The sequence below is a fragment of the Glandiceps talaboti genome, chromosome 7, assembly GCF_964340395.1.
Source record: "Glandiceps talaboti chromosome 7, keGlaTala1.1, whole genome shotgun sequence".
NCBI classification, from domain to species: Eukaryota; Metazoa; Hemichordata; class Enteropneusta; family Spengelidae; genus Glandiceps; species Glandiceps talaboti.
The window spans coordinates 12,715,175-12,740,245 of record NC_135555.1 but is presented as its reverse complement, the minus strand read 5'-3'; the positions used below and the strand labels follow the sequence as shown (position 1 = coordinate 12,740,245).

Sequence of the window (25,071 nt, the reverse complement as noted above, 5' to 3'; positions counted from 1 at the left end):
CGTTTTATAATCGCCGGGTCGGTATACAAATCACATGAGTCATTTGCATTGTATTACCTACAGATAACGAATGTTCAAATCGAAGAAAAACGACCAGGTGACGACGAATTCCAACCATCAACAACTCTTGGTGAGTTTAGCAGCGCTCTGCAACACAATAAAATTGAATTTAGTGACCTAAACGGGCATATTGACGCCGTAAAAGCTAATCCCGAGGAACCTACATGGGTGGTGAACATGAAGAGGGGAATCATCAGTTTACTTCAAGTACATTTTCAGGAAGATTACTCGACGCCCTCTACCAGTCAATCGCATGATTCTTATGAATACAGTGTACCTGAGGTAAGACAGTGTGGTTAGTCTGGGAGTCAACGCCATGTGGGAATGGATATATCTAGGTAGGAATTTCACAAAATATCAGTTGACACGTGAACTTCGTTGTCGTCAAAATTGACGGGGCGGGGGCGGGGGACTCCTTATGGTTGTCAGTATTTTATATATTGCCCTTGAAAGTCTTTTTAAGCCAGAAAGTTTTTAAATTATATTAATTTTACAGCTACATGTCCAAGTAATGAATTTATAATGGCATCTATTCTTTGTCGTGTTTTGTCTTCTCTTGGACGAATCAACATGCTTATTGACCGATTTTGCTGACGTGTTTTCCATTTCTCTAGCGATTTCAGGAAGCCATTTTCCAAGGGCGAGTCTCCTGCTATACACCGTTTGCGATTTTACATTAATAACTGACTAAGGTTGTAAGAAAATAAGTAAAGGGCATTGTACAAATAGGGTGCCATAGTTCTAAATTACGTCTCGGCTTCAATTCTATCCAGATGTCGATTAATAGAAGAGAATGCAGTTAAAATATGAAAACATCGGCTGAAAAAAACTAACACGGGATTTTCCACTAAGTCTTTCATCCGTAAAACTAATAGGATTCGTTTTACTACTATGACTGCTAATACCAAACTTAAAATGTAACACGCTGTCCGCAGCTATTATAAACGAGACTTGTGTTTGGTTTCAATGTCTCAAGAAGATAGCTACACCAAGTAGTGAACTTCTTGAGAAACACCAAGACAAGTCTCTGAGTTATTTCGTCCTCTACCTTTATTTTATAATATTTTTGTTTGCTCTGTTCTCAAGGTTGACGTCACCGGTGATTGCGTCATCAATTACACAGTGCATCCTAACAACGATGATGATCTGTTTCGATATACGGTGATTAAAACCAAAGACCCCAAGGAATGTACCAAGAAAACAGCGACAATGAATTGCCTGCTCCCCGGTGTAGGCTGCGAGGCAATGGTCAGTAGTTCTATTCAATAATTGCGCACAAATGTTGACTGCTGATGCTATTGCTTTTGAATTATACCATTTCATGAAGCAAAAGATGATGATGATGGTGATGATGATGGTGGTGGTGGTGGTGGTGGTGGTGGTGGTGGTGGTGGTGGTGGTGGTGGTGGTGCTGCTGCTGCTGCTGCTGATGATGGTAGTGGTTGGGGTGGGGGTGGTAGTAGTGGTGGTGATGATGATGATGATGGTGGTGGTGGTGGTGGTGGTGGTGGTGGTGGTGGTGGTGGTGGTGGTGATATCTACTCTTTTTATAATGCCATAGTGATAGACTAAGTGTTTGTGCTTTGATTGACAGTCAGAGAAGTACAAATCAAAGAGTCGTACAACCGTTACCATGGCAGTACAGGACTCTGACAACGACGTCTACAGAACCCAAGTCATCAAAGAGGTTAATTTAGAGGAGTATTTCGTGTTCGATCACAATATTGACGAGAGCACAGACCTATGGATGACTGTAAACTCAACGATCAGGTAAACGTATAACAATAGTCTCCATGATAACCAAACTCATTTCCTGTAAAATACTGCTCCTACGATTATACAAATGTAGCAAGGAATGTGTATCTCAATTGCTACAGTCGGGGTGTGTGTGTATGTGTGCGTGTGCGTTTTGAATTTTGAGATTTGAATTATGAAGAAATATTCCTATTTTAGTGCTGTAGTATGGCTACGATAAATACAACTCGGAAAACGTAAAAATATATGTGAAAACACCAATAGTTTCGTGTTAGCAATCTGGCTCATTAAGACTGCTTGCATATTGCATGTCATTTTTGTGGGTTTTTTGTTTTTATTTTTTTGTTTAAATAAACATTCCGCTCTGTGTTGCAGACAACGTTTACTGATGGTAGGAGCTTCCCCAGCAGAGTCTTCATTTGCAGGTATGAAATGAATTTCTCTCTCTGTCTCTCCGTCTCTGTCTCTTACTGTCTCTGTCTCCCTCTGTGTGGCTGTCTCTCTCTCTCTCTCTCTCTCTCTCTCTCTCTCTCTCTCTCTCATACTTCTATTTATTTTTCATTGTATTTCAAATTTTGTAATATAACCAATCTCAACTTTTGAAGTAAGAAAACGACAGATCAGTTACGAAACCCTCCCTACATCTTCTTAGGTCTACACACATTACCTTTGGATAATCATGACCCTGAAGACTCACGTTTGAAAACAATTCTCGTCCCCCCCCCCCCCTATTTCACTGTACCAGACTAAACATCTGAACCAATAGGATCATCAGAAACATTACAGAAAAAGACGGGGTTTTTTTTCACGCGTTCTAATTGGATATTCAGTGATAAACAAATCTTATGATGAATTTTCATTTGCCGTCTTGATTTATTGTGATCATTGTTTTTGTAGAAACACCAGTGGAGTGGATCAAACTTGGACTGACGTCACAGCCAACCACTTTACAAAAACTAGGAAAACTTCCTGCCTTGCACAAAATTTCCTTCCCAGTGGTAAGTATATTACATTAGAATATGATAGTCAAAAATGTGAATTCATTTTCATAAACGTATTCCACTGCGTCCAGGGTTTCAATCACAGGTTCTTGTCTTATCAGGGGAAACCAACTGATTACACAGGATAACTCCTTTGTTCTGGACAAACTCATCCTTAGCTATAGCTTTGCCCATAGACTGGGTGGAGGGTCTATGCTTTGCCAGACAGCCGTTCATTAACATGTAAGTCGTCCACTACACATTTAACTCGCTAGATTATCAAAAGCGTGGCGCTCGTCATTTTGATCTCCAAATACAAAAATTCCTCATACATTTTTGTCTTTCTTTTTCAGTTCGACAAGTTAATGAGGCAATACATTCGGGAGATTCGCCGAAAAGGACAAGGAAACTCCAACGTGCCACGAATATTTATGGAACTTGTCAAGGAGCTACGACAGTCCAACGTGACAACTTTACTTAATATGTATGAGAAGTACTCCAAGACTGACGTCATCTCAAGGTAGGTATGAGATCACAAGATACTAGTATACACGACAGTCTTTGACTCGTATATCGGACTATGAGCCTTTTAAATAGTGTATATAGTTTTGATGTTGATCTGTTCTCTAGTTTTTGTGTATTTTGATGATATGTTGCGTGTTTTTCTTTGTTCTTTTTCTTTTCTTAATTTTTTTAAACATGTCATGTTCATTTGTTCTGTACATTTTGATTGACTGCCTCCAGTTATTGGGCTCTGCCTGTTGGATGTCAGTATAAATGAATAAATAAAATAAATAAATAAATAAATAAATATAACATTTCCAACCAGTGACCATGTCAGTTTGTTTGACCTCCCGGATTTTAATATAGTTTAATTACCAGCAGCAAAAAACACACAAAAACAAAAACATATTGCAGAGATGTGGCATAGACTTTGACCTCGATTGCTACTACATGGTATCATTGTTACATGGTAAGAGTGTGTACACCATTTTCATCCGAATTAGTCTATACATTGTTTCAGGTGTGATTAATAATAAACCCCGCAAAATTAAAGTCATGGTCGAATGTCAGTTCCGAGACAAACGACTTTCTTAAGATCACCAAATGTTCTTGACAAATTGTTAAAATGTATTTAAGAATTCATATGTACTATTGAGATTAATTTGGTTAGTTTCCAAATGATCCTTGCCAACATTCGCCATTCTCACACCATGTTCGCCCCTTAGTAGTGTTACTTTTTTATCTTCGCACTCAGCTGACAGACTAAGCCACTCGAATCAATCTCACATCTTATATCTTATGTACCGAAAGTCTACACTAGAACCATGGCAAGCGCTTAAAAATATGCCTCGTTCATTGACTTCCACGAAGTGAAGTGCCTGCCTGCTAGTTCCAAGTGCCTATCTTTATTGTATATATATATATATATATATATCCAACTTTACATAACTCATCGTTACGCATGTGTATGGCCAAATAATTAATGCAAACCATATTAAAGTCTTCAAGAGGTGTTCCCATGCCCTAAAGACTGCACTCGAAACATTGATAAATGATCACTATGAATGCTAGTTATTTATGAAATGCAGACTGTCGTCTCATGTGCTCGAGTACGCTTGGAACCTTGTGGTCTGAATCCGATATCCTTGAGAGAGTCTGTCGACCTTTCAGTCAAAGTGGGACATGCGATGTAGTTAAAATATTGAATTTACTAAAATTATGAATATGTCATCCGTGACAGTAGCTTAATTTTACAGTAAGTTAGAGTTATGCATAGCAATTGTTGTTTCAGGAACTTGTTCAACGAAGTATTATCAAATCTGGACACACCTGTCGCTGTCAAGTTGATGGCTTCCCAAATTATAAGTAATCTGATGGATGAAGATCATGCCAGACGTTGTTTACGTGGTATTGCCCTGGCAACGAGCTCCGATGCTGCAATGATTAGTGACGTTTTGGTAAGATCTTGTTCATATAAGTGACGAAATGGTAAGGTACTGTTTATATTAGTGACGTCATGGTAAGGTGTTGTTCATATTAGTGACGTCATGTTCACATTTGTGACATCATACTATTAGTCGGATATGTTCATACTAACGAATTCATCTATGTGCTGTGGATATATCTGTAGTGCACAGACGGTACATGCAATATATATGAAAATGCACTATCTAGAAGTGATGTACCCATCATTATAAATAAGAATCTTCGGAATTCGATAACCACTGATTGCTGAACAGTGCAACATTTCATGCCAACCAAAAGATTACATCAACGAATATGACAATGATTTTGACAAGATGGATAACGAAAGCATAGAATGAATTTATCTAAATAAGACCAATTTCCTAAAGTAAGGCTACTGCTTTCATCCACTCCCAATATATTATTCACATTAGCTGACTTTGATGAAAGAGTCTGGTCACGTCTGAAGTACACATAAAAATAATTATGCGTTAGAAAAAAAAAATGATTTTTTTCGATTTTTTTATATGACATGCTATAGTAACCTTTCCAATGCGATTCTTGAAAGGAAAAAAAAGTTGGTCTATACTGCTGCAATATTTGTTTTTCTTGTCTTGACAAACTCCTTTATTGATAGAAACTCAGATATGGATACCTTTGCTTGAATTGTTTCGTAGGTTATTGCTCGTACAATGCCTTCCCTTAAAGACCAAGCTTTACTGACCTTAGGGTCAATGATTTACAACTTCTTAGCGTACCGTAATATGGAGGAGGACGCTGCGCCTGTAAGTATACTTTTACATGGTTTGTGGGTGGATGGGAGAGAGAGAGAGAGAGAGAGAGAGAGAGAGAGAGAGAGAGAGAGAGAGAGAGAGAGAGAGAGAGAGAGAGAGAGAGAGAGAGAGAGAGAGAGAGAGAGAGAGAGAGAGAGGGGGGGGAAGAGAGAGAGAGGGGGGAGAGAGAGGGAGAGAGAGAGAGAGGGAGGGAGAGAGGGCGAGAGAGAGAAAGAGAGGGAGAGAGAGAGAGAGAGAGGGGGAGAGAGAGAGTGAGTGGGGGAGAGAGAGGGAGAGAGAGAGAGGGGGAGAGGGGGAGAGAAAGAGTGAGTAGGGAGAGAGAAGGAGAGAAGGAGGGAGGGTGGGAGGGAGAGAGAGGGGAGGGAGGGAGGGAGGGAGGGGGAGCGTTTTCGTTTGATATGCACTTATAAGGCAATGACAACGTATTCGATTTCACAATTATCTATCACCATGGCAACGTTTACGTGACAATTATAATGAGTTATAGGCGGACTATAAGTTGATACCTGTATAAGTTATAGTGACTAGCGGAGGATTTATTCGTCCGTTTTCACTCCCACTTCTTGCCACCTTTCTTGACTTATTAAGTTAAGTTCTATAATTATGTAATTTAGATCAAATGTATTTACCATCACACAACCCAATTATACACATAGCGGAAAATAAAAACTTGTGTATAAGCTGTGATGTCTTATTTTTCGTTTAGGAGGTTGTTCAAGAGGCAAAACAGTTTTTGGTTTCTTTCTTCCAAACCTCATTGTCCAAGAACGACGAACACGATATTCTGTTAGCCATCAAAGGGTTGATGAATGCAGGTCTGTCATCTACCCTGCCTCTACTAATGAACTGTGCAACGAACTGCCCAACTCTGGAAACAAGAGCAACTGCTATATACAGTCCATGGAAAGTCTCTCCTGATGAAATTACACCAAAGGTAATGTGAAGAAATGCAAAGTATTATAAACATAATTATAATTAGTACGGCACTATTCTCTCCAACAAATGAAATAAAATACAAAATAAACTAATTTACATTCTGAAAGCCATTAAAAAGACATTGCATTATATATATTTTTAGCCACCCTCCACACTTCCAGGCTTTCCATCCATGGACACCTATATTTCCTTAACATGCAAAAGCCGATTATTTAGAACCTGATGAGCGGGAATTGTTTTTTTGGTTCCCAATTTCAGAACATCTTCTATTGCATGACATTTATTATATTTGGTCATAAACAAACTTGCGTTGTTGTATTTTATTATTAGGTTATAAACAGACTTGCATTGTTGTTTGAAAACATTACCAACCCAATTGAGATACGTGTGGCATCATTCGTCATGTTAATGGAGACTAAACCTTCTATGGAAGTAGTCAACAGAATGACTCCAGCACTGAATGCAGAGGACCGTACAGACATCTTTGAGTTTATGTGCTCCTACATACATACCACAAAGGGTTCATATCTACATTTTGCAGGACACGAAGACAGGTAATTGTTAAGAGGAAGAGGCGAGGGAATGGGCGGAGGGAGGAAGGCAGGCAGACACAATTGAACAGAGATCAGCTTAGATGGACATACCGACAGACAGCAAGTGAGGAACAGGCATAGAAGCGACAGACAGACAGACAGACAGACAGACAGACAGACAGACAGACAGACAGACAGACAGACAGACATACAGACAGACATACATACAGACAGACAGACAGGCGGGTAGACATGCAGACAAGCAGAAAGACAGACAGACAGAAGACTCACGGGAGATGGATGAAACATCAAAATATGCAAATCAACAGACAAAGTGACACAGAAAGACAAAGAGAAAGTTTTTGGGCAAAATTAAGAAGGGGCAAAAAATACGACATAATTAAACAAGTTAGAAAGGCAACAAAAATACTTCTGAAGCAGTGAATGAAGGAAGACTAATTTTAAACTTATGTTTTCATTATTCGTATGATCACAGAATTAATGTTTATGAAGAAGTCCTACGCCGTCTAGACAAAGAGTGTCCCACTGAAGTAAATAAACTGACCACGTCATTTTCTTCTTCGCTCGCCATTGGCAGAGAAGGTAATATTTACTTCCTCATCTAGCACATGTCCGTTGTTGGTATGATTAGCACGATGGAACCTCACACGTTTTGTATTTACACCAATGGCATTGGAAGCTGGCGATAAATCATTATATCCCCTTTCGTGCAATACGAAGTTCTTGATAGTATATTTGCCTGATATCTTTACTGCTAGGTTGTTTGTCGTATTGTTATAGATACTCTCAGACCACTATAGAGAACCGTGATCTGTGATAGAATATATTTCAGCTAAAAACGAAACTGTATGGTCTATTCAAAGTTTCTGAGATCGGAGAAGTCCGGTGAATGACCATCTGTAAGTCATGTTTTTTTCTAAGAAAGGTTATTAATATTGCCATAGAAGGTTAGAATTCCCAATGTATATTTGTGAGGCATTAATTTCGAAAATATTACACATGAGAAAATATTTCAAATAAGTATACATTACTATGCACTCTAACATCAACCATATAATGACGGAGTCAGACTTCAGCACCTCACCACACCGTGATAAATGTAGTAGTACTCATCACTATTAGAAAGGGCGAAATTTTAAAAATCGATACTTCCACCGTGCTACAAATATTACCAATGTTACGAATGATATATTGTTCATACAAAGTTTTCCATGGTTGTATTTTACGATACCTTTCCCATCGTCTTTTCAGCTGTACTTGATAGCCACGTTCTTTACGATCCCAGTAGTCGGCTACCACGTGAGGTGATGCTCAACCTTGTCAGTATGAATGACGTCATGGGCTTTCAAACAGATCTGTTTGAGGTAAGAAGTAACACTTGTACACATAAACAAAAGACAAGCGAAAGTATGGAAGGCTTCGCAAACTATGAATGACGTGATGGGCTTTCAAACAGACCTGTTTGTTGTGAAAAGTCACATTTTTACGGAAAAAAATGGCATTATTGAAAATATGAGTGACGTCATAAAGTATGAATGACGTCGTGGGCTTTCAAACAGACCTGTTTGCGGTAAAACCTAATATTTTTATGGATAAACCAGAGGCATCATTGAAAGTATGGATGACGTCATGAAATATATAAATGATGTCATGGGCATTTGAATCTGCGCAGAAATACACTTCTAATCGGTAGATCGGTTTTAATATCGTGAAAAAGAAGTGTCATACCAAAATCTAGCGATATACCTCGATCTGAAAACAGTGTATGTTTGTTGATATCACTGTCTTATATATTTACAGACAACACATATACAACCTACATATGCCAATGTGCCATGTTCTCTTTGTTCACCAGATTGGGTTACGTTCCGAAGGACTTGAACAATTATTGACTGCCCTGAGCAAAGGCACCAACAATGGCGGACGATCTAATCTTGAATTTCTCATGAAAATGACGTCTGATCGCGAGGACAAAGTAAGTATTGCAGTCCGAGTTGTGGTGGAAATTCTTATCATCAACAATATACGTTGAACTGTTGGATCCGTCGAAGAAAAATGAGTGCAAAGGGAGAAATAACAAACAAACGTAGTACACAAGGTTGTCAAAATTAACCATGATATTAATAAACGGCTTTCTACAAACAGAGGAAACGCTACTTAAAGATGTACATACGTGTAATTTCATTTCATAAAAAAATAGAACATGTAAGAAATTTGCTTATCATTGTAACAACAAGTTACATATATTATTTGTAAAATGTATAAAGGTAATAAGTCGCTTGTATACAATGTACACACAATTTCGAAGACGTTTTATATAAATAATAGTTAAACTTTCTCTTGTATTCACGTAGGTATGCTGCACTAGCCACAACTGGAACGTTTTTTACTTGTAAAACTGTTTTGCCATATACGCCACGCTTTTTGACATCACGTCAAATGTTGTAGTGAATGTTCGTAATATTATACACACGAACAGAATTGATTCACCAGTTGGTAAATGGTAAACGTATTTGTGTAGCAGTACACATAGTATGGTGTTGGTGGAATATGTCCAATCAAATTGATTTTATTTTGGTGTCCACATCCAAAAATCAGAGTTCCCATTGAATCACAATTTCAACTAATTACTTTACTACTTATCGTTAAAATAGCCCTCTAATTAACATATGCAATGTCTAATTTTTGGTAAGTAATTTTTTCAGTGAATATATTTTTGGTTATCTGATCGGAAAAATAATACCAAAGTTGCAAGGTTTAACACACGTCAATCAGCTAATCAAACGAGTGTTACCCGTGTAATACATGTTGCCCATGTAACTAGTAATTAGTAGACATTCTGAAATTCAAGAAACTGTAACCTGTATATGATTCTAAGGATAACATTTACCTTTTAACAGACTCGTGAGAAGAAATGTAATGACGCCATCATCAAACCAAAGCTATCTTTCTACGCCTTAATCCTTGGGCAAGAAGTCTACTTCACACACAAAGACGTACAGGCTGTGGCAGAATTTCTCGCCGAGCTTCAACGAGAAAAGACGATATTTTACAACGAGACTTCTGAGCTGTATTACTCTACAATCAGTATTCCTACTAGTATTGGTTTCCCGTTTACAGCAAAAATCGACAAAGGTTCTAGAGTTACTGTGAACGCTACTGGTAAACTAGATTTGAAAGATTCTAGGCTAGCTCTACAGCTGAACTCAAGGTACATCATTTATACATTAAAGAAACCAGGTTTAACCCCCGGGGGTTAACCATAGACAGTGGAAGGGAAAGATGGGTTAAGTTAGTACACAAAATCAACCAACTGCATCGTTGAAATAAAGAATTAGATCATTCACTGTGCTAATTTTGTATGACTTTTTTGAACGAAGACAGATATTCAAATCATAAGCTTAATATTCATAATCTTCCCCCAGTCTTCTCTCATGCTAGATTAGATATACATTTTATGAAATGGAAGAATGTGCCATTTTTGGTCAACAAAACTACGTTTTGATATTTATTTTCGACTTTCTGCATTGTGACGTGGTGGAGTCGATGATAGGTGAATCAGAACGACGGCGCTGTTCGATTCGTTATCTCTCTGTACACGATTCTTTACAGAGAACTACATGTGAATAAGATATAAAATAACATATTTCAAATAACCTTGTTTTTCCACCACAGTTTCTGGCAATATACAGAAGGTGAAATTGCTTTCGATGGTTATTTTGTGTCATCTGGCGTCAAATACAATGCTTCCAGTGGTTTCAAACAAGTGTCTTTCAATGTGTCAACTTCATTTGCCGCCACTCAGATGGACTCGACAGTTCGTATAGCAAATGTCAACGAATTCCAATACGAGAAGAAGTAAGCATAATTTAAAGATTCGTTAAGTTTTTGTGTGTATATTGTGATTCTAAAAACCTGCACAATCGTATGTAATTATAAATTATAATCCCATTCTCGCTAACCACATAGATTTCCGCTTTCTAGCATCAAATATCGTGAGGAAACATGTTCTTCTATTGCCGTAAAAGGTTCTGGTGGTTTTACAATGATGCCACGATTCCTAATGTTAACAGTTCTACTTGTACAAATACATGCAACGTGTCGTACCATTCTATCAGCTATCACACAGTGGTTGACAAGTCCGATAGTGCGTTTGATACATATTGACCTTTTTTTCGACAGATATAACTTTTCTTCTTTTCTTCGCCACGCGTCAACACAAGAAGAATGTACAAAACTAGTTGAATTTAGAAATCACCCTGAAGAAGTAAGTAAATTAGTTAACAGTCTTACGTGTAAGGTGTTTAATATTGTAACATGACAATAATGAGTGCATGTCTTTAATTTCTACGGTACTATGATACAAGCTTGTGAAATCTTTCGTTCAAACCATTTGCATCCAAACGGCTTTCATACAGACTGGAAACACAGATGACAGTGAGCGTGTAATTGATTGATCGATCTATTGATTGATTGATTGATTATTTGTTTGAATGCTCGATTAATCAATTACACGCTCGCTGTCCCCTGTGTTGAAAACTGTGCATATACAACAAGAGGCAACGAAATATCCTCGTCTGTCACGTGATGTAATTTTTATTGTGAATCAATCGACCATATTGCAATACTAGGTAGGCCACTTTTTACTGTAGACGAACGGCGTCACGGGTCGGTGCAAATTCATGTATATTCGAATTTTACTGAATGTATGCAACATAATTTTTAATTTATATAATGTTTGAAATTTGTATGAACAGTCTTGTGTTGCTGTATCTGGTTTCGAGGCTTTCGACAAAGTGTGCAAGACGACTGACGTCACCACGGGGTTAAATGTAACATATCACCTTGAACAGAGTACAGATAGGTAATGTTTCATTTTATCACAGTCGTATTGGTAGACTTTTACCTCCTTCTTAAATTCATTCACGAAGGACTGTTATGTCAGATGTAAATACTGTCAGATGAACTCAGGTAACGAAACTTGTTCATTGCGATTTAAACCCATCCCCTATAAAAAGAATTAACTTGAAAAGCGGAGGTTTTGATCGTGACTATCGATTTGAATTTAGCACCGATCGGAGTTCGTCGATCAACCCGTCATCTTCATGACACTTTTTTAGTTCTACACTTGGCATCGAATGTTTCGACCAGTTCTTTTCACGTAGAGGTTCACGTATTGATTATAACTGAATTGCAAGAACAGGATGAGGGCGTACTAGATAGGGTTCGGGTTCGAGACAATATTCGGGAGATATGGTTGTCAAGGGAAAATGAAATTCATAACTTTGATAGAGCTAACCCCTCACAATATCATGTCTTTAGTATTAACGAATAGTGTTAACCTTATTCAGTGCATACCAGTGGTCGTTGCTACTAACCCAACACGTACTTGTTTGATGTCTTTTATTTATCACATATCAGTGATACTACAATTTATTTTCAGATGAATGTATAAAAAAAATCCTTTCTTCATAGGTCGAAACAGGTTGGACACACACATCAATCGAATGCTGAAGTTGATCCGATGTCTTCCCAATCCTTCTCAGAAAACGGATATACAAAGAAAGGAGGTGAAGGCACTTCTCTGCTAATAGCAATACTTACACAATACGTAGTATTTTGGATATCAAGTCAAACATAATGATACAATTACAAATGTAATACGCTAAAATGTTAATTTTGTACCCCGGTCTGGGCGTTACATTTCAACTGACAGTTACTAATGAAGGGTGTTTGCCAATCAGGGCATCGGGGTAGAATCACGAAGAATCACGTGTATGAAGTATGTATCACATTAGTCATTTGAGTGCTGCGAATGTACACAACTTGTAAAGACATTCTGTATTTTATTATTTTATTCATATATTGAAACCATCCTGTTTTTTTCATTAATTTACCCGTCTGTTCAGTGAAAAAAGGTCAATGAATGACCCCTTTTAAAGCGTCCTGCAATATCTTATCATATATATTTTTTTCCACTGTAGCCTGTGTCAGTATTGGTGCATCAGAATGGAGTGACTGTTATTCGGAATTACAGTGTGGTCAGGGAGAACAGTATAGAACTCATCAAATCAGGTGTGATGAGCCTTCGACGGAATGTACAAGTATGACTGAAACAAGAACGTGTACTCACCAAGGTAGGTACATGTAATTAGATCTAGGAAGTAGTTTTGGCAAGGTCGGTCATTCTGGGATCCATTGGTTATGATATTTATCCATATCTACATAAGGAATAATACTTTGAATGCGACTTGGAATTGACAATCCTCATTCCCGTTCGCTACACAATGTCCAGACACCTGTAAAATACCCCAAAGGCTTGTGTAATAAACTTGACAGTGTTTTGAATTTTTCAGTCTGTGATGGCAAAATGCAACCACTGACGAAAATCTATGAAGACCTGGTATGTCAGAGCGTCAACGAAGTTCTGACCTGTCCTAAACCCTGTGAGCCATCACGTCATCACCTGGTAGACATTGTATTCAAATGTACGCCCTATGCAAAGAATTCAAAAGAAGGTACGATTCTTTTAACTGTTTGTCGTTTTTGTCGTATGGCATCATCAGATAAAAGTTGGTAGCTTGAGAAAATTCAGTTGTAACTTTACGCCTATGCAGCACTGATGTAGCTGTGCGTGTCTGAATAGGGTATTCGTCTCCCCCCTCCGTGGATAAGGATAATAACTTTGTCAGAATGAATATATCCCGACGGATCTGTCTAGACAAAAAGCTAACTATTATGATATATCTCTTATACAGGTAATGATTCTGCTGTAAGAATAGTGAAGACAACTTCCATTCCAGAAGAGTGTGTGTGTTCACAGAAACCTTTAGACAGTACTTTTTAGATGCTTCTGTAGAAAGAACTTCAAGACCTGTTTGATCTTTAATTTGTAAATTTGGTGGATGGGATTTTAATTTCAAATGAAAATCGCTAACCACAAAAATTATCGGAAGGAATCCAAATATTTGCAGACGTCTCGTCAGCATCGTCAGAGCTGTTACTACAATGGGGTGTTAACTCGATAGATGTGAAAGGAGCTGTAGAGGTGTTTAAATTGGTTATAGAGTTGGGTTTGTATAACCCATTTTTATATGATGCATTCATTCACAGCACAAGATATAAATATATAATTTTAGTATTAGTCTTGATAATGTATTCAAAGTTTTGGTTCATACATTTGTACTTAAAACATAACAGAGATTTCCAATATTAAAATGCAATTTTACACAACAGTTTATGTTTTGTTTTGTTAATTTTACATTCTTCTGTTTTGAACTAATAGTATTCACTCACTTCATGATGTAATGTAAGGGGAAATGACAGTTATCTAAATGGTTGGGTGATGCGCACAAGTGTTGTTGATTGGTGTTGCAATTTCTTTCGAATTATACAATTTCATGAAGTAAAAGATGATGGTGGTGGTGGTGGTGGTGGTGATGATGATGATGATGATGATGATGATGATGATGATGGTGATGATGATGGTGGTGCAGGTGGTGGTGGTGGTGGTGGTGGTGGTGGTGGTGGTGGTGATGATGATGATGATGATGATGATGATGATGATGATGATGTTGTTGGTGGTGGTGATGATGTTGGTGGTGGTGGTGGTGGTGGTGGTGGTGGTGGTGGTGATATAAACTCCTACTATATACAAGTGCTTACTTACAAATAAAAAGAGCAAGGAAGCTATACATTCAAAAGAGAGATACAAATGTCAATGGATGGTGCCAGAGTCTGTCAGAATTTCTGTGTCTATCTCTGTCTGGAGTGAAGAGGGAAATAAATATTTGCATGTTTAACTTACAACTAACCATTTGACCCAAGAGATCAATGGCCATGACACATACAGGTACAGACACTTGAAAATGGTGTCTACAAAACTTCCCGCATTAGTGAGCAATTGACCTTAAGGTGGGGGTCAAGGTCAAAGTACAATAGGAAAATAGTGCGCTTTCCCTTACGTGACTTTAACAGTGCTTCAAAGAGTAGCAGACAAGAAGAACTTTTTATTGACTATATTTCAGTTTCATTTTTCAAAAGCCCAGCCCAACGGTCCAGCCCAATATCCCATCCCCGGATCCCATCCCAGGTTTTAGTATATGCCCACACCACTGTATGCATTATGAATGTGTATATACATTTTCGTAGGGCTATGTATATTATGCAATATGTACTTGAAAATTCTTGGAAAATTAACAGAAGAAACACTGTGTGTTAATTTTTTTAAACTTACATAATTGTGTATAATATAGGCGTGCTCTATACTTCAGTGTGCTTGTAAAACTTTTGACTACCCCCCCCCTCACGCCCTAGTTTTTGAGTAACCCCCTTCTAGCTTAGCATTTTTTGAGTGACTCGACTCCCCAGCTCCGATTCCTCCGATCCCAAGGACCGCTCCCAAAGATATTGCCATTTATGTTACTATGCAGACATGTCTGTCTGTCTGTCTGTCTGTCTGTCTGTCTGTCTGTCTGTCTGCCTGCCCGCCCGCCCGTCCGTCCGTCCGTCCGTCCGTCCGTCCGTCCGTCCGTCTGTCTGTCTGTCTGTCTGTCTGTCTGTCTGTCTGTCTGTCTGTCTGTCTGTCTGTCTGTCTGTTTTAAATAAGTTTCGTTGCTCCCTATAGTAGCTCTTTGCTGTGATCCGAATTCGTAGCTCATTCCAACTCTGAATCGATGCATATGTTTTTTAAAGAAGCCTGAAGGTTTATGATAAATTGGTGGCTTCCATCCCTTAATGTATACAGCCCTTAAAAACTTGTCTCTGCTTTCATTGATAGAAATGTCTTTTTGAATAAAAAAAAATAGCGAAACATGTGGTCCGGAGTGGTCATTCAGAAAAAAAAGAGTTCATACTCGAATATTTAAATGAATCTGAGTCAGAAGCTATTACTATAAATCCAATACAAAATGGCGGCGCCCATACTTGTGATTGGACTGCTCGCAGTATCAGTGCGTTTTCTCCTCTTTAAGTCGTCGATCGCAGACTGGTTAGCCAACAGGGTCGAGATTATAACACCAATTACAAGCTGGGATGGAGGTTGGTAACACTTCTAAGCATTCCTTCACACGGGTCTACTTTGTACTCTGGACATGCACACAATGTGTGACACATTTTGATGATTGATACAGTCTGTATATATTGACAATATTGGCTTGGAGACTGACATTGTAGCTGGTAATTGAACTGTGATGGAGTACAGTATGTAACGGACATGGCAGATCAAGATGATTTCTTACAATATTATGACATCCCATTAGTGGCATTTGTGCTACCGTAGACAGTCCGACTGTTACAATTTACATTGCAGTGCGAGACTTATGAAGTTATGACTTATGACTGTCATGGATATATTTGTACAAATGAATGCTAACCAGCTTTCTATTTTTCCTTTACAGTTGTAGAGGGTTTAGCTCTCTTTGAAAGTGGTATATCTCCATACTCTGGAGATGTCTTTCATGAGGTATGACACAACTTAATCCATCATAGTATAACAACACAATGATTCCAAAGTCAAAATTGTAAACATGCATGGTACTAGTCTAGAGACTATCCATGGCTTAAAGTATTCAGAAAGTATAAAGAGCATTTGTGTCACTTTAGGTCTGTGCCAGGGTAGTAATCATAAAGTGCTGTAGGTGCAGTGTGAGAAAACGCTATGTATAGTAAAACTAAGATAATTTTTATTGTTATAAAGCTATTACCCCAGGTATTTTTATTCCAATTCTGTATTTACGGATGAGTAATTGGTTTATTCTATTTTGCAGACACCCTTGATTCTTCTTATTTTCCATTACATCAAGTCTATATCATCAGCTTGGATTCCTATGATCTTTGTTCTACTGGATCTTTACATTGCCTGGTTACTGAGGAACATTGTCAACTCTGCTTCAAGACTCATGGTAAAGTTATTAACTGTACAGGTCATTTGCACTTACCTTGTAGGAGGTCATATGCTCTTTCTTGCCACCAAGAAGGGCATGTGCCCATACTTGCTACATTATACATAGAATGTCATTTACCCTTACCATGTAGGTCATTTGACCTTACCATGTAGATTTTCATTTGACCTTACCATTTAGAAGGTCATTTGACCTTACCATGTAGATTTTCATTTGACCTTACCATTTAGAAGGTCATTTGACCTTTCCATATAGTAGGTCATTTATTCATCCTCTTCAGCTGTAAATCATATTTTCAGCAGACACATCAGCAGTGTCTCATGGACAGCAGTGTAAAGAGGCCTGTGGTTTTATGACAGTGGGTTCCATACTATCTTGTTGTGTGATGACTTTAGTGACTAGATAGAGGTTCCATTCCACCCTGTGCTACATTCTGTATTGACTTGAATATACAGCTGTGTATGTTGATTGCACCTATATTGTATTTGTTTCACATAGATTGATAGACAAGTTCAAATGAGGAAGAAATTTGCTAAAGATATTGACAGTATATTAATCAAGTTAGTGAACGTCCGAGAACTCCCAGATCAAGTTGCAGCTCTGTAAGTAAATGAAGTATAGGCCAGTATTAAAATATAGTTACTTTGAAATGGTAAATTAGAAACGAATGTGATGTTGCTATCCTCTATACCTTGATGACACATTCGTTTCTATCTTACCATTCCAAAGTAACTGTATTTGACTGTCTATTGATTCTTGAAAACAAGAACAATACAGTCTCCATAAATTAAACATGTTTTGACTGTGCACGTATCAGTAAATAGAGTATGCAGACTGCAAACAGGAAATTGAGAATACAGCGCCCTCACTCAGATATCATCACCTCATAGTACCGTTTCCTAAGAGCTTTGTTCTATGTATTCTGTAGAAGTGTAAATCGGGGATGTTTTTCATATTGTTCAGACATCGAGGAAAGCAGCAGTGTTCTTTGATTAACCAAGTAACCTATAGCATGTATACCCCCAAGGTACACACAGACAGGAAGTAGAGCGCCACCATGTGGCAAATTTTGGAAAGGCCTATTCAGAACCATGCATTTGAATATAGACCGATATTGAAAATTGATCTCTTGGAAGCAGTGTGCCCTCTAAGCCAATTTGATGTGCCTCTGACAAACACAATTTCAAGTGACGCACCAAAATATTGTGTTCCCATAACTCTTACTATGTGCCGACTCACAAGAAATGTCAGCTTTTAGCATTTTGACTCAACAACAACAAAATTTGGCTATCATTAGAGTGCAAGTGGGAAGGGAAGGGTTGAAAGTTACATAAGGTACATGTTTGTTGTCAGTTGATTACATCAATAGTTATTACACATGTACATATTTCAAAGATCAAAAGCCTGCCTAATTTATGATTTTATCTAGGAAAAGAAAACGCAATTCTGCAGAGATTGAATTTTGAAAACTACAACAACCATAACTGGAGCACGCTTCCATTAATATAAATTACTATAAGTGGCCCACTATACTGCCTAGTTGATTTCAAATTCATATCTTCTGTAGCCATTGGCAGCATTAATTATGAGTTTCTCTTTTGGTAAACTAAAGTAAACATATTTTTACTCTATTTTCCAGATATTTATTAAATCCTTACACTATAGCAACATGTGTAGCCAAGTCAACTATCTTACTCAACAACCTTGCTGTGGTCATAGGAATTCTGTATACACTGAAAGGTAAGGGCATGAAAGAATTCAAGAACTCCGAATAAATCCTTGTCAATCCTCAAATTCCAGAAACCACTCCTGGAAAATGTTTGAAAGATGTGAATTACTGGGATACTGTGAGAGATTCCTTGGAAATGAGATTATTGAAATGATGAAGTGTAGAATGTTTAAATTTTGTCGATGTTTCACAAGTTGACCTTCCTTTGTGACAATCCAAATGACAATATGTTTGTTACATGTACGCTGAAGACTGTAGTTGTAAAACTTACGAAAATGACTTGAAAACTCTTGGCAATACCTTGATGTTCCATTCAGAAGCATGTCGTACCTTTGTAAGATGTGATCATTAAATTGATTTCAATTTCAGGTCACAGAGCCATTTCAACGTTAGCCATTGCCATAGCAACATATCAGTCCTTCTACCCTGCCATGTTGATAGTTCCATGTACAATGTTTATAGCACAGGTGAGTTGATGGTTTTAAGTTATTGTTATATATATCCTGGGAGGGGGCAACTCTAAGTGAAATGATATGGAGAGGCTCTGCTGAGACCTCCAAACCCAAGCTGTTTTCATACCACACACCCCAAAAAGGAGACCCTTTCTCATACCAACTGTATTGCACAAAATAGAGTCGATGATACATGCAAATGACAGTTCATTTGAAGAAATAGCTAAAACCTGATCAAAATAATTGTTTTTGGAAAATGGAATCTTACTTTGAACAGTTGCAAGAATTATTTTGAAAATTATAGATTTATTCTGAACTAAAATTGGAACGAAATCTACCATTCCAGTTTGGCAGGTGTTTCTAAAGTCTTCCAGCCAAAGAAGTGTGCCCTTTCTCATGCCTTGCGAGAACAAAGAAAAACACACCTTTCCAGGGACCTATGGCAATGGGATTTGCATTCCTTTTGTTTGTACCCTTATCAAATTTTAACGTATGAAACTGAAGTGTATCAGATATATTTTTTTGAACAAGATGTTGAGTAACTATTACATGTAAATATTTCATCTATTGTAACAAACATAGCTTCACAAAAAGCAGCTTCACTTTGCGTCATATTTCTAAAAACATTATACTTTTGTTTATTTTCAGAAAAACAAGGTTGATTTTGACTACACCAGTAAGAAAGCAGTCGTTTCTATGGGGAAAACTTTGTGTGTTTATTTTGTGTGGTTGGTATGGTTACTGTTGCTATCGTATCTGATGTTTTCATCCTTTGACTTCTTGTATTCTACCTATGGCTTTATGTAAGTATGATGATTAATGGTTAGCTCAGATTTCTTTTATAGAAAGTGATCATGTTATAAGGCCCCCCCAAAAATAAAATTGTTTGCCAGATCGCTGACACCTCCAAGTCAATTTCAACTAAATGTGGCACACATCATATGATATGGTGGGCATTTGCACAGATCTTTTGTGAGCAGTTTTTTGGTAGTTATTTATTATTTTACTATTTTTCACAAAAGCTAAATTTTTTACTTGAACATGACAAATTGAGTACACAGAGACTCCATATTATGTTTCTATGTATAACTATGTTCATATAATCTACATATTCTGTGTTTCTTACAGATTATCCGTACCCAACCTCAGACCCAACATGGGATTGTTTTGGTACTTCTTCACTGAGATGTTTGAACACTTTCGTATCTTTTTTATCCTGGTCTTTCAAATCAATGCCTTCATCTACACAATACCCCTAGTAATAAAACTCAGGTAAGTGGGTTAATGAAAGACAGGTCCTCTGTTGGTTAGATTAATACTATAATATTAATAGTGAGTGGTAGTGCATAAAATTAATCATTATCCCTTCTCTAGCTTGTTTCTAATGATATAAGGACTTTGACTGCACCCACGGTTTTATTTAGTTGCTTCTTTCAAGTAATGTCATGTACTCCTTGGTAGGGAAGGCTGTCGGTATCCTTCAAATTATGTTGGCATGGTTACGTGGCAGTCAAGCAAACATGGTAATAACCACCAATCACTTGAGAATTTGTGCATTAGGGACCTTACTACAAATAAGTACTAACTAGGAATGAAAGACATGGACCTGTCAGTAATTAGAGAACCAGGTAGTGATGACAGCATGTACAATGAAAATTAATCAAACTGCAAAAAGAGGAAATCATAGTGGATAAGAACCTAGTATGATACATTCCTATGTGACTGATACCAATAAACAACTTGTAAACTATGTGAAATCTTACTATGGCAGTTATGACAGAGGCAACACACAGACTGGTTTTGATTGTTTAATTTTGGCTTGTAAGGTATGCTGTGACAGGGTGCCCTCATGCATTGGCTAACCTCTTTCAAGAACCCTGTCATGGTGTACCAGACAGACTAGGACCCAACATGCTGAATATGAAAAAATTCGAGGGAGAGTATATTTGATGCGTGTAGTATTTGAAAACTTCAATAATAAGGCAGTAGTACTACTGCAGCCTCATGTATTGTTACGCGGTAAAGTTCTTGACGCAAGCCCTGTATTTCTCTTTTCAGGGACCATCCATTCATGATTATGTATATCCAATGTGCCTTGATTGCTATATTCAAATCCTATCCATCATTTGGGGATGCAGTGGTGTATTTAGCATTGTTACCTGTCTGGTCACATACCTATATGTGTAAGTATAACCTATGTGTATTTAGCATTGTTACCTGTCTGGTCACATACCTATATGTGTAAGTATAACCTATGTGTATTTAGCATTGTTACCTGTCTGGTCACATACCTATATGTGTAAGTATAACCTATGTGTATCTAGCATTGTTACCTGTCTGGTCACATACCTATATGTGTAAGTATAACCTATGTGTATTTAGCATTGTTACCTGTCTGGTCACATACCTATATGTGTAAGTATAACCTATGTGTATCTAGCATTGTTACCTGTCTGGTCACATACCTATATGTGTAAGTATAACCTATGTGTATTTAGCATTGTTACCTGTCTGGTCACATACCTATATGTGTAAGTATAACCTATGTGTATCTAGCATTGTTACCTGTCTGGTCACATACCTATATGTGTAAGTATAACCTATGTGTATTTAGCATTGTTACCTGTCTGGTCACATACCTATATGTGTAAGTATAACCTATGTGTATCTAGCATTGTTACCTGTCTGGTCACATACATATATGTGTAAGTATAACCTATGTGTATCTAGCATTGTTACCTGTCTGGTCACATACCTATATGTGTAAGTATAACCTATGTGTATTTAGCATTGTTACCTGTCAGGTCACATACCTACATTTGTAAGTATAACCTATGTGTATCTAGCATTGTCACCTGTCTGGTCACATACCTATATGTGTAAGTATAACCTATGTGTATCTAGCATTGTCACCTGTCTGGTCGCATACCTATATGTGTAAGTATAACCTGGGTGTATCTAGCATTGTTACCTGTCTGGTCACATACCTATATTTGTAAGTATAACCTATGTGTATCTAGCATTGTTACCTGTCTGGTCTCATACCTGTATGTGTAAGTATAACCTATGTGTATTTAGCATTGTTACCTGTCTGGTCACATACATATATGTGTAAGTATAACCTATGTATATCTAGCATTGTTACCTGTCTGGTCACATACCTATATGTGTAAGTATAACCTATGTGTATTTAGCATTGTTACCTGTCTGGTCACATACCTATATGTGTAAGTATAACCTATGTGTATTTAGCATTGTTACCTGTCTGGTCACATACCTATATGTGTAAGTATAACCTATGTGTATCTAGCATTGTTACCTGTCTGGTCACATACCTATATGTGTAAGTATAACCTATGTGTATTTAGCATTGTTACCTGTCTGGTCACATACCTATATGTGTAAGTATAACCTATGTGTATTTAGCATTATTACCTGTCTGGTCACATACCTATATGTGTAAGTATAACCTATGTGTATTTAGCATTGTTACCTGTCTGGTCACATACCTGTATTTGTAAGTATAACCTATGTGTATCTATCATAATTAACCAGACCAATTCTCTACACTAAAACAGACTATACAGCTATAACCTGACATTTTCAACCTAACTAATTACATGTAAATTAACTACATGTTTTACAGCCTAACCCACCCTTCTGAAACATAATTCTAGCCTCATCAGTTTACTATATTTAATTGTTACATCCTAACTGAGTCAAAACTACCAGTGCAATACACGTAAAATGTTAAAACCAGCTTAATCTACCATAATCTGATATGTTCAGGATAAAAATGGTTAGTGATCCGTTAGCTAGCCTGTCTGCATCACTGGATGTGTTACTGCACCTAGTCTTGTCCATAGCATAGTTACAGATCAGTGCCATGGACAATTAAGCTAACAGATCACAAACTGTTTTTATCCTGAACTCACCCCAGCTTTCTGCAGTTAAACAGCCTAGCCCAGTGTAATTTTATAACATCAACTTTGGCACTAACAAGCAGGCAATCATACAGTCAAAGCCAAATTCAATGGAATAGAAAACAATAGGCTGACCTTTGACCTTGAACTTGCCATGACAAAATATCATAAAATGGCTACACCTTCAACCAACTAGAGTTGTAAATAATTTGTCTGTCTTCTTTTCAGATTTAAAGAATAGTTTGGTAGTTGGTGTTATGTATGTGGTATCATCAATACTTGCTTTTGTTGTATGGCATCTATGGATCTTTGCTGGCAGTGCTAATGCCAATTTTTTCTTTGCCATGACTCTGGTTTATACAACAGCACAGGTAAGTCAATGTTGTTACAGTCTTGAGATTAGCAGTAGTCCAGGCCTGCAGGGCACATAGACTACTAAACATTGTATCTAGAATACCAATCTGTTGACCAATGGCAATCAATAAAAAACTATGTCTACTGCTCAAAGTAATTGGTCCAGAGTTGCCATAATTGGTCCATGGTTTTAAGTGTACCAGTAATTAGTCTAAGTTACCACTCTTTGCAAACACTCCATTCCGCCAACAAAAAACACAACACCCATCTTCAACATTAGCTTTCCTTCTGTGATAGCCACTACTGACTGGGATGGTGTACATTAAATGTACAAAACAAATAATTATATACAGATATCTGACCATCGACACTGAATCAAAGTAGAGTACATTGGTATGATAGTGACTAACCTGTTTGAATGAGAACCACACACATTCCCTCTATAGGTAATTACAGGTTAGCTGTTACATGCATATCATTTGATCTTAAAGTTGTTATTTTTTAAACTAAGTATTATGTTGTATAGCGAGCGCTGCATTATGGTCATGATATTCAAATATTTGGTTTCCTTTTGCTTACAGGTGTTTTTGATAACGGATCTGATGTATGCATTTCTTAGACGAGAGTACGATTTAACTCACGGCGTCAAACAGATTGGAAAAGATGGAAAACCAGTCACAATACTGCTACAATGAAAATATTTATTACATAGAGTCATGAAAGCAAAACATTTGTAGTGGTGACATTGGTGGTGAAATCTCCTACTCAATGAATTACAATCCAGTGCTGTCACATTTCATGGTAGCGATTTCCAAAGGAGTTTGAAATACTCAAGAGAGTCAGACACGTACGTACGTGTGTGCATGCATGCATGCATACATACATACATACATACATACATACATACATACATACATACATACATACATACATACATACATACATACATGCACACACATAACATACATATGTTCATGTACATTATATCCATACACACATGTAGATAGATTTTGTACTTTGTTAAATGTCATGATCAAATTCAGTAACTTAATTTTGTGCTCGATAAATTTTCTTGAAGAAACTTTCCTGAAAATGTTTAGTTGAGGTAGACTAGACTGTAATTGCACATAGAATTGAGTAGAGAATTATTGTTGTATTGTTGTAAAGTCTCTTTTTTTAGGAAACTCTACTGATAAGAGACTATAATAAACCTTCCCGTTACAAGATTGTAGAAATGTTTTCATCTATATTGTGTTGTTTGACAACAGCTGAGGCATCATACAGGGTGTTGTAATAACTCATTTGACCCATTTTGAACTCAAGCATCATTGATGACTGATTTTTTTTTTTCTGTACAATACACGGTTTATCGCCTGAAAATTAATATTTTTCATATTTATGCCCCCTGGGAAGAAAGATGTCACTGCCCCCTCCCCACAGTAAAGTACCAAATGACACAACAGAGTAAGATATATGGTATTTATGTATGTATACTTATGTGGTTTGGCACTGTTATCTAACAGAAATGTATATTAGCAGTATGTGCAGTGGTTGGATTCTAAAATAACTTTTCAACTCTCAAGTATCAAGTCTTTGTTTTTTTCCAGTTTTCAAAGTGGTAGTCTGTAACTGAGACTCCACTTTCAATCAAAGCCTGAGTACAA

At 37.4% G+C, this 25,071-nt stretch overlaps 2 protein-coding genes across 2 annotated transcripts; both read left to right on the top strand.

Annotated features, from left to right (window-relative positions):
- Nucleotides 1-107: 107 nt before the first annotated feature.
- Nucleotides 108-14,244, top strand: LOC144437956 (vitellogenin-like). The gene is made up of 21 exons (XM_078126990.1): nucleotides 108-342; nucleotides 1,147-1,308; nucleotides 1,655-1,830; nucleotides 2,191-2,240; nucleotides 2,713-2,813; nucleotides 3,149-3,315; nucleotides 4,591-4,756; nucleotides 5,441-5,548; nucleotides 6,264-6,491; nucleotides 6,824-7,047; nucleotides 7,523-7,629; nucleotides 8,299-8,411; nucleotides 8,903-9,022; nucleotides 9,948-10,258; nucleotides 10,723-10,905; nucleotides 11,230-11,314; nucleotides 11,805-11,911; nucleotides 12,523-12,617; nucleotides 13,032-13,184; nucleotides 13,404-13,565; nucleotides 13,806-14,244. The coding sequence occupies exons 1-21, from the start codon at nucleotides 238-240 to the stop codon at nucleotides 13,892-13,894; spliced, it is 3,012 nt and encodes a 1,003-aa protein (XP_077983116.1). The 5' UTR covers nucleotides 108-237; the 3' UTR covers nucleotides 13,895-14,244.
- A 1,712-nt stretch (nucleotides 14,245-15,956) lies between these two features.
- On the top strand, nucleotides 15,957-24,102 carry LOC144437829 (GPI-anchor transamidase component PIGU-like). The gene is made up of 11 exons (XM_078126857.1): nucleotides 15,957-16,086; nucleotides 16,446-16,510; nucleotides 16,815-16,949; nucleotides 17,448-17,551; nucleotides 18,589-18,689; nucleotides 19,048-19,145; nucleotides 19,779-19,933; nucleotides 20,259-20,402; nucleotides 21,189-21,313; nucleotides 23,282-23,424; nucleotides 23,989-24,102. The coding sequence occupies exons 1-11, from the start codon at nucleotides 15,957-15,959 to the stop codon at nucleotides 24,100-24,102; spliced, it is 1,314 nt and encodes a 437-aa protein (XP_077982983.1).
- Nucleotides 24,103-25,071: the final 969 nt, after the last annotated feature.

Bases quoted from the DNA above. Each gene is read 5' to 3' on its own strand.
- LOC144437956 (XM_078126990.1), top strand. From the start codon at position 238: ATGAAGAGGGGAATCATCAGTTTACTTCAAGTACATTTTCAGGAAGAT. The intron at 6,492-6,823 runs GTAATGTGAAGA...TTTTATTATTAG, and splicing joins CTGATGAAATTACACCAAAG to GTTATAAACAGACTTGCATT. The intron at 12,618-13,031 runs GTGAAGGCACTT...TTTCCACTGTAG, and splicing joins CGGATATACAAAGAAAGGAG to CCTGTGTCAGTATTGGTGCA.
- LOC144437829 (XM_078126857.1), top strand. From the start codon at position 15,957: ATGGCGGCGCCCATACTTGTGATTGGACTGCTCGCAGTATCAGTGCGT. The intron at 16,087-16,445 runs GTTGGTAACACT...TTTCCTTTACAG, and splicing joins AATTACAAGCTGGGATGGAG to TTGTAGAGGGTTTAGCTCTC. The intron at 23,425-23,988 runs GTAAGTCAATGT...TTTTGCTTACAG, and splicing joins TGGTTTATACAACAGCACAG to GTGTTTTTGATAACGGATCT.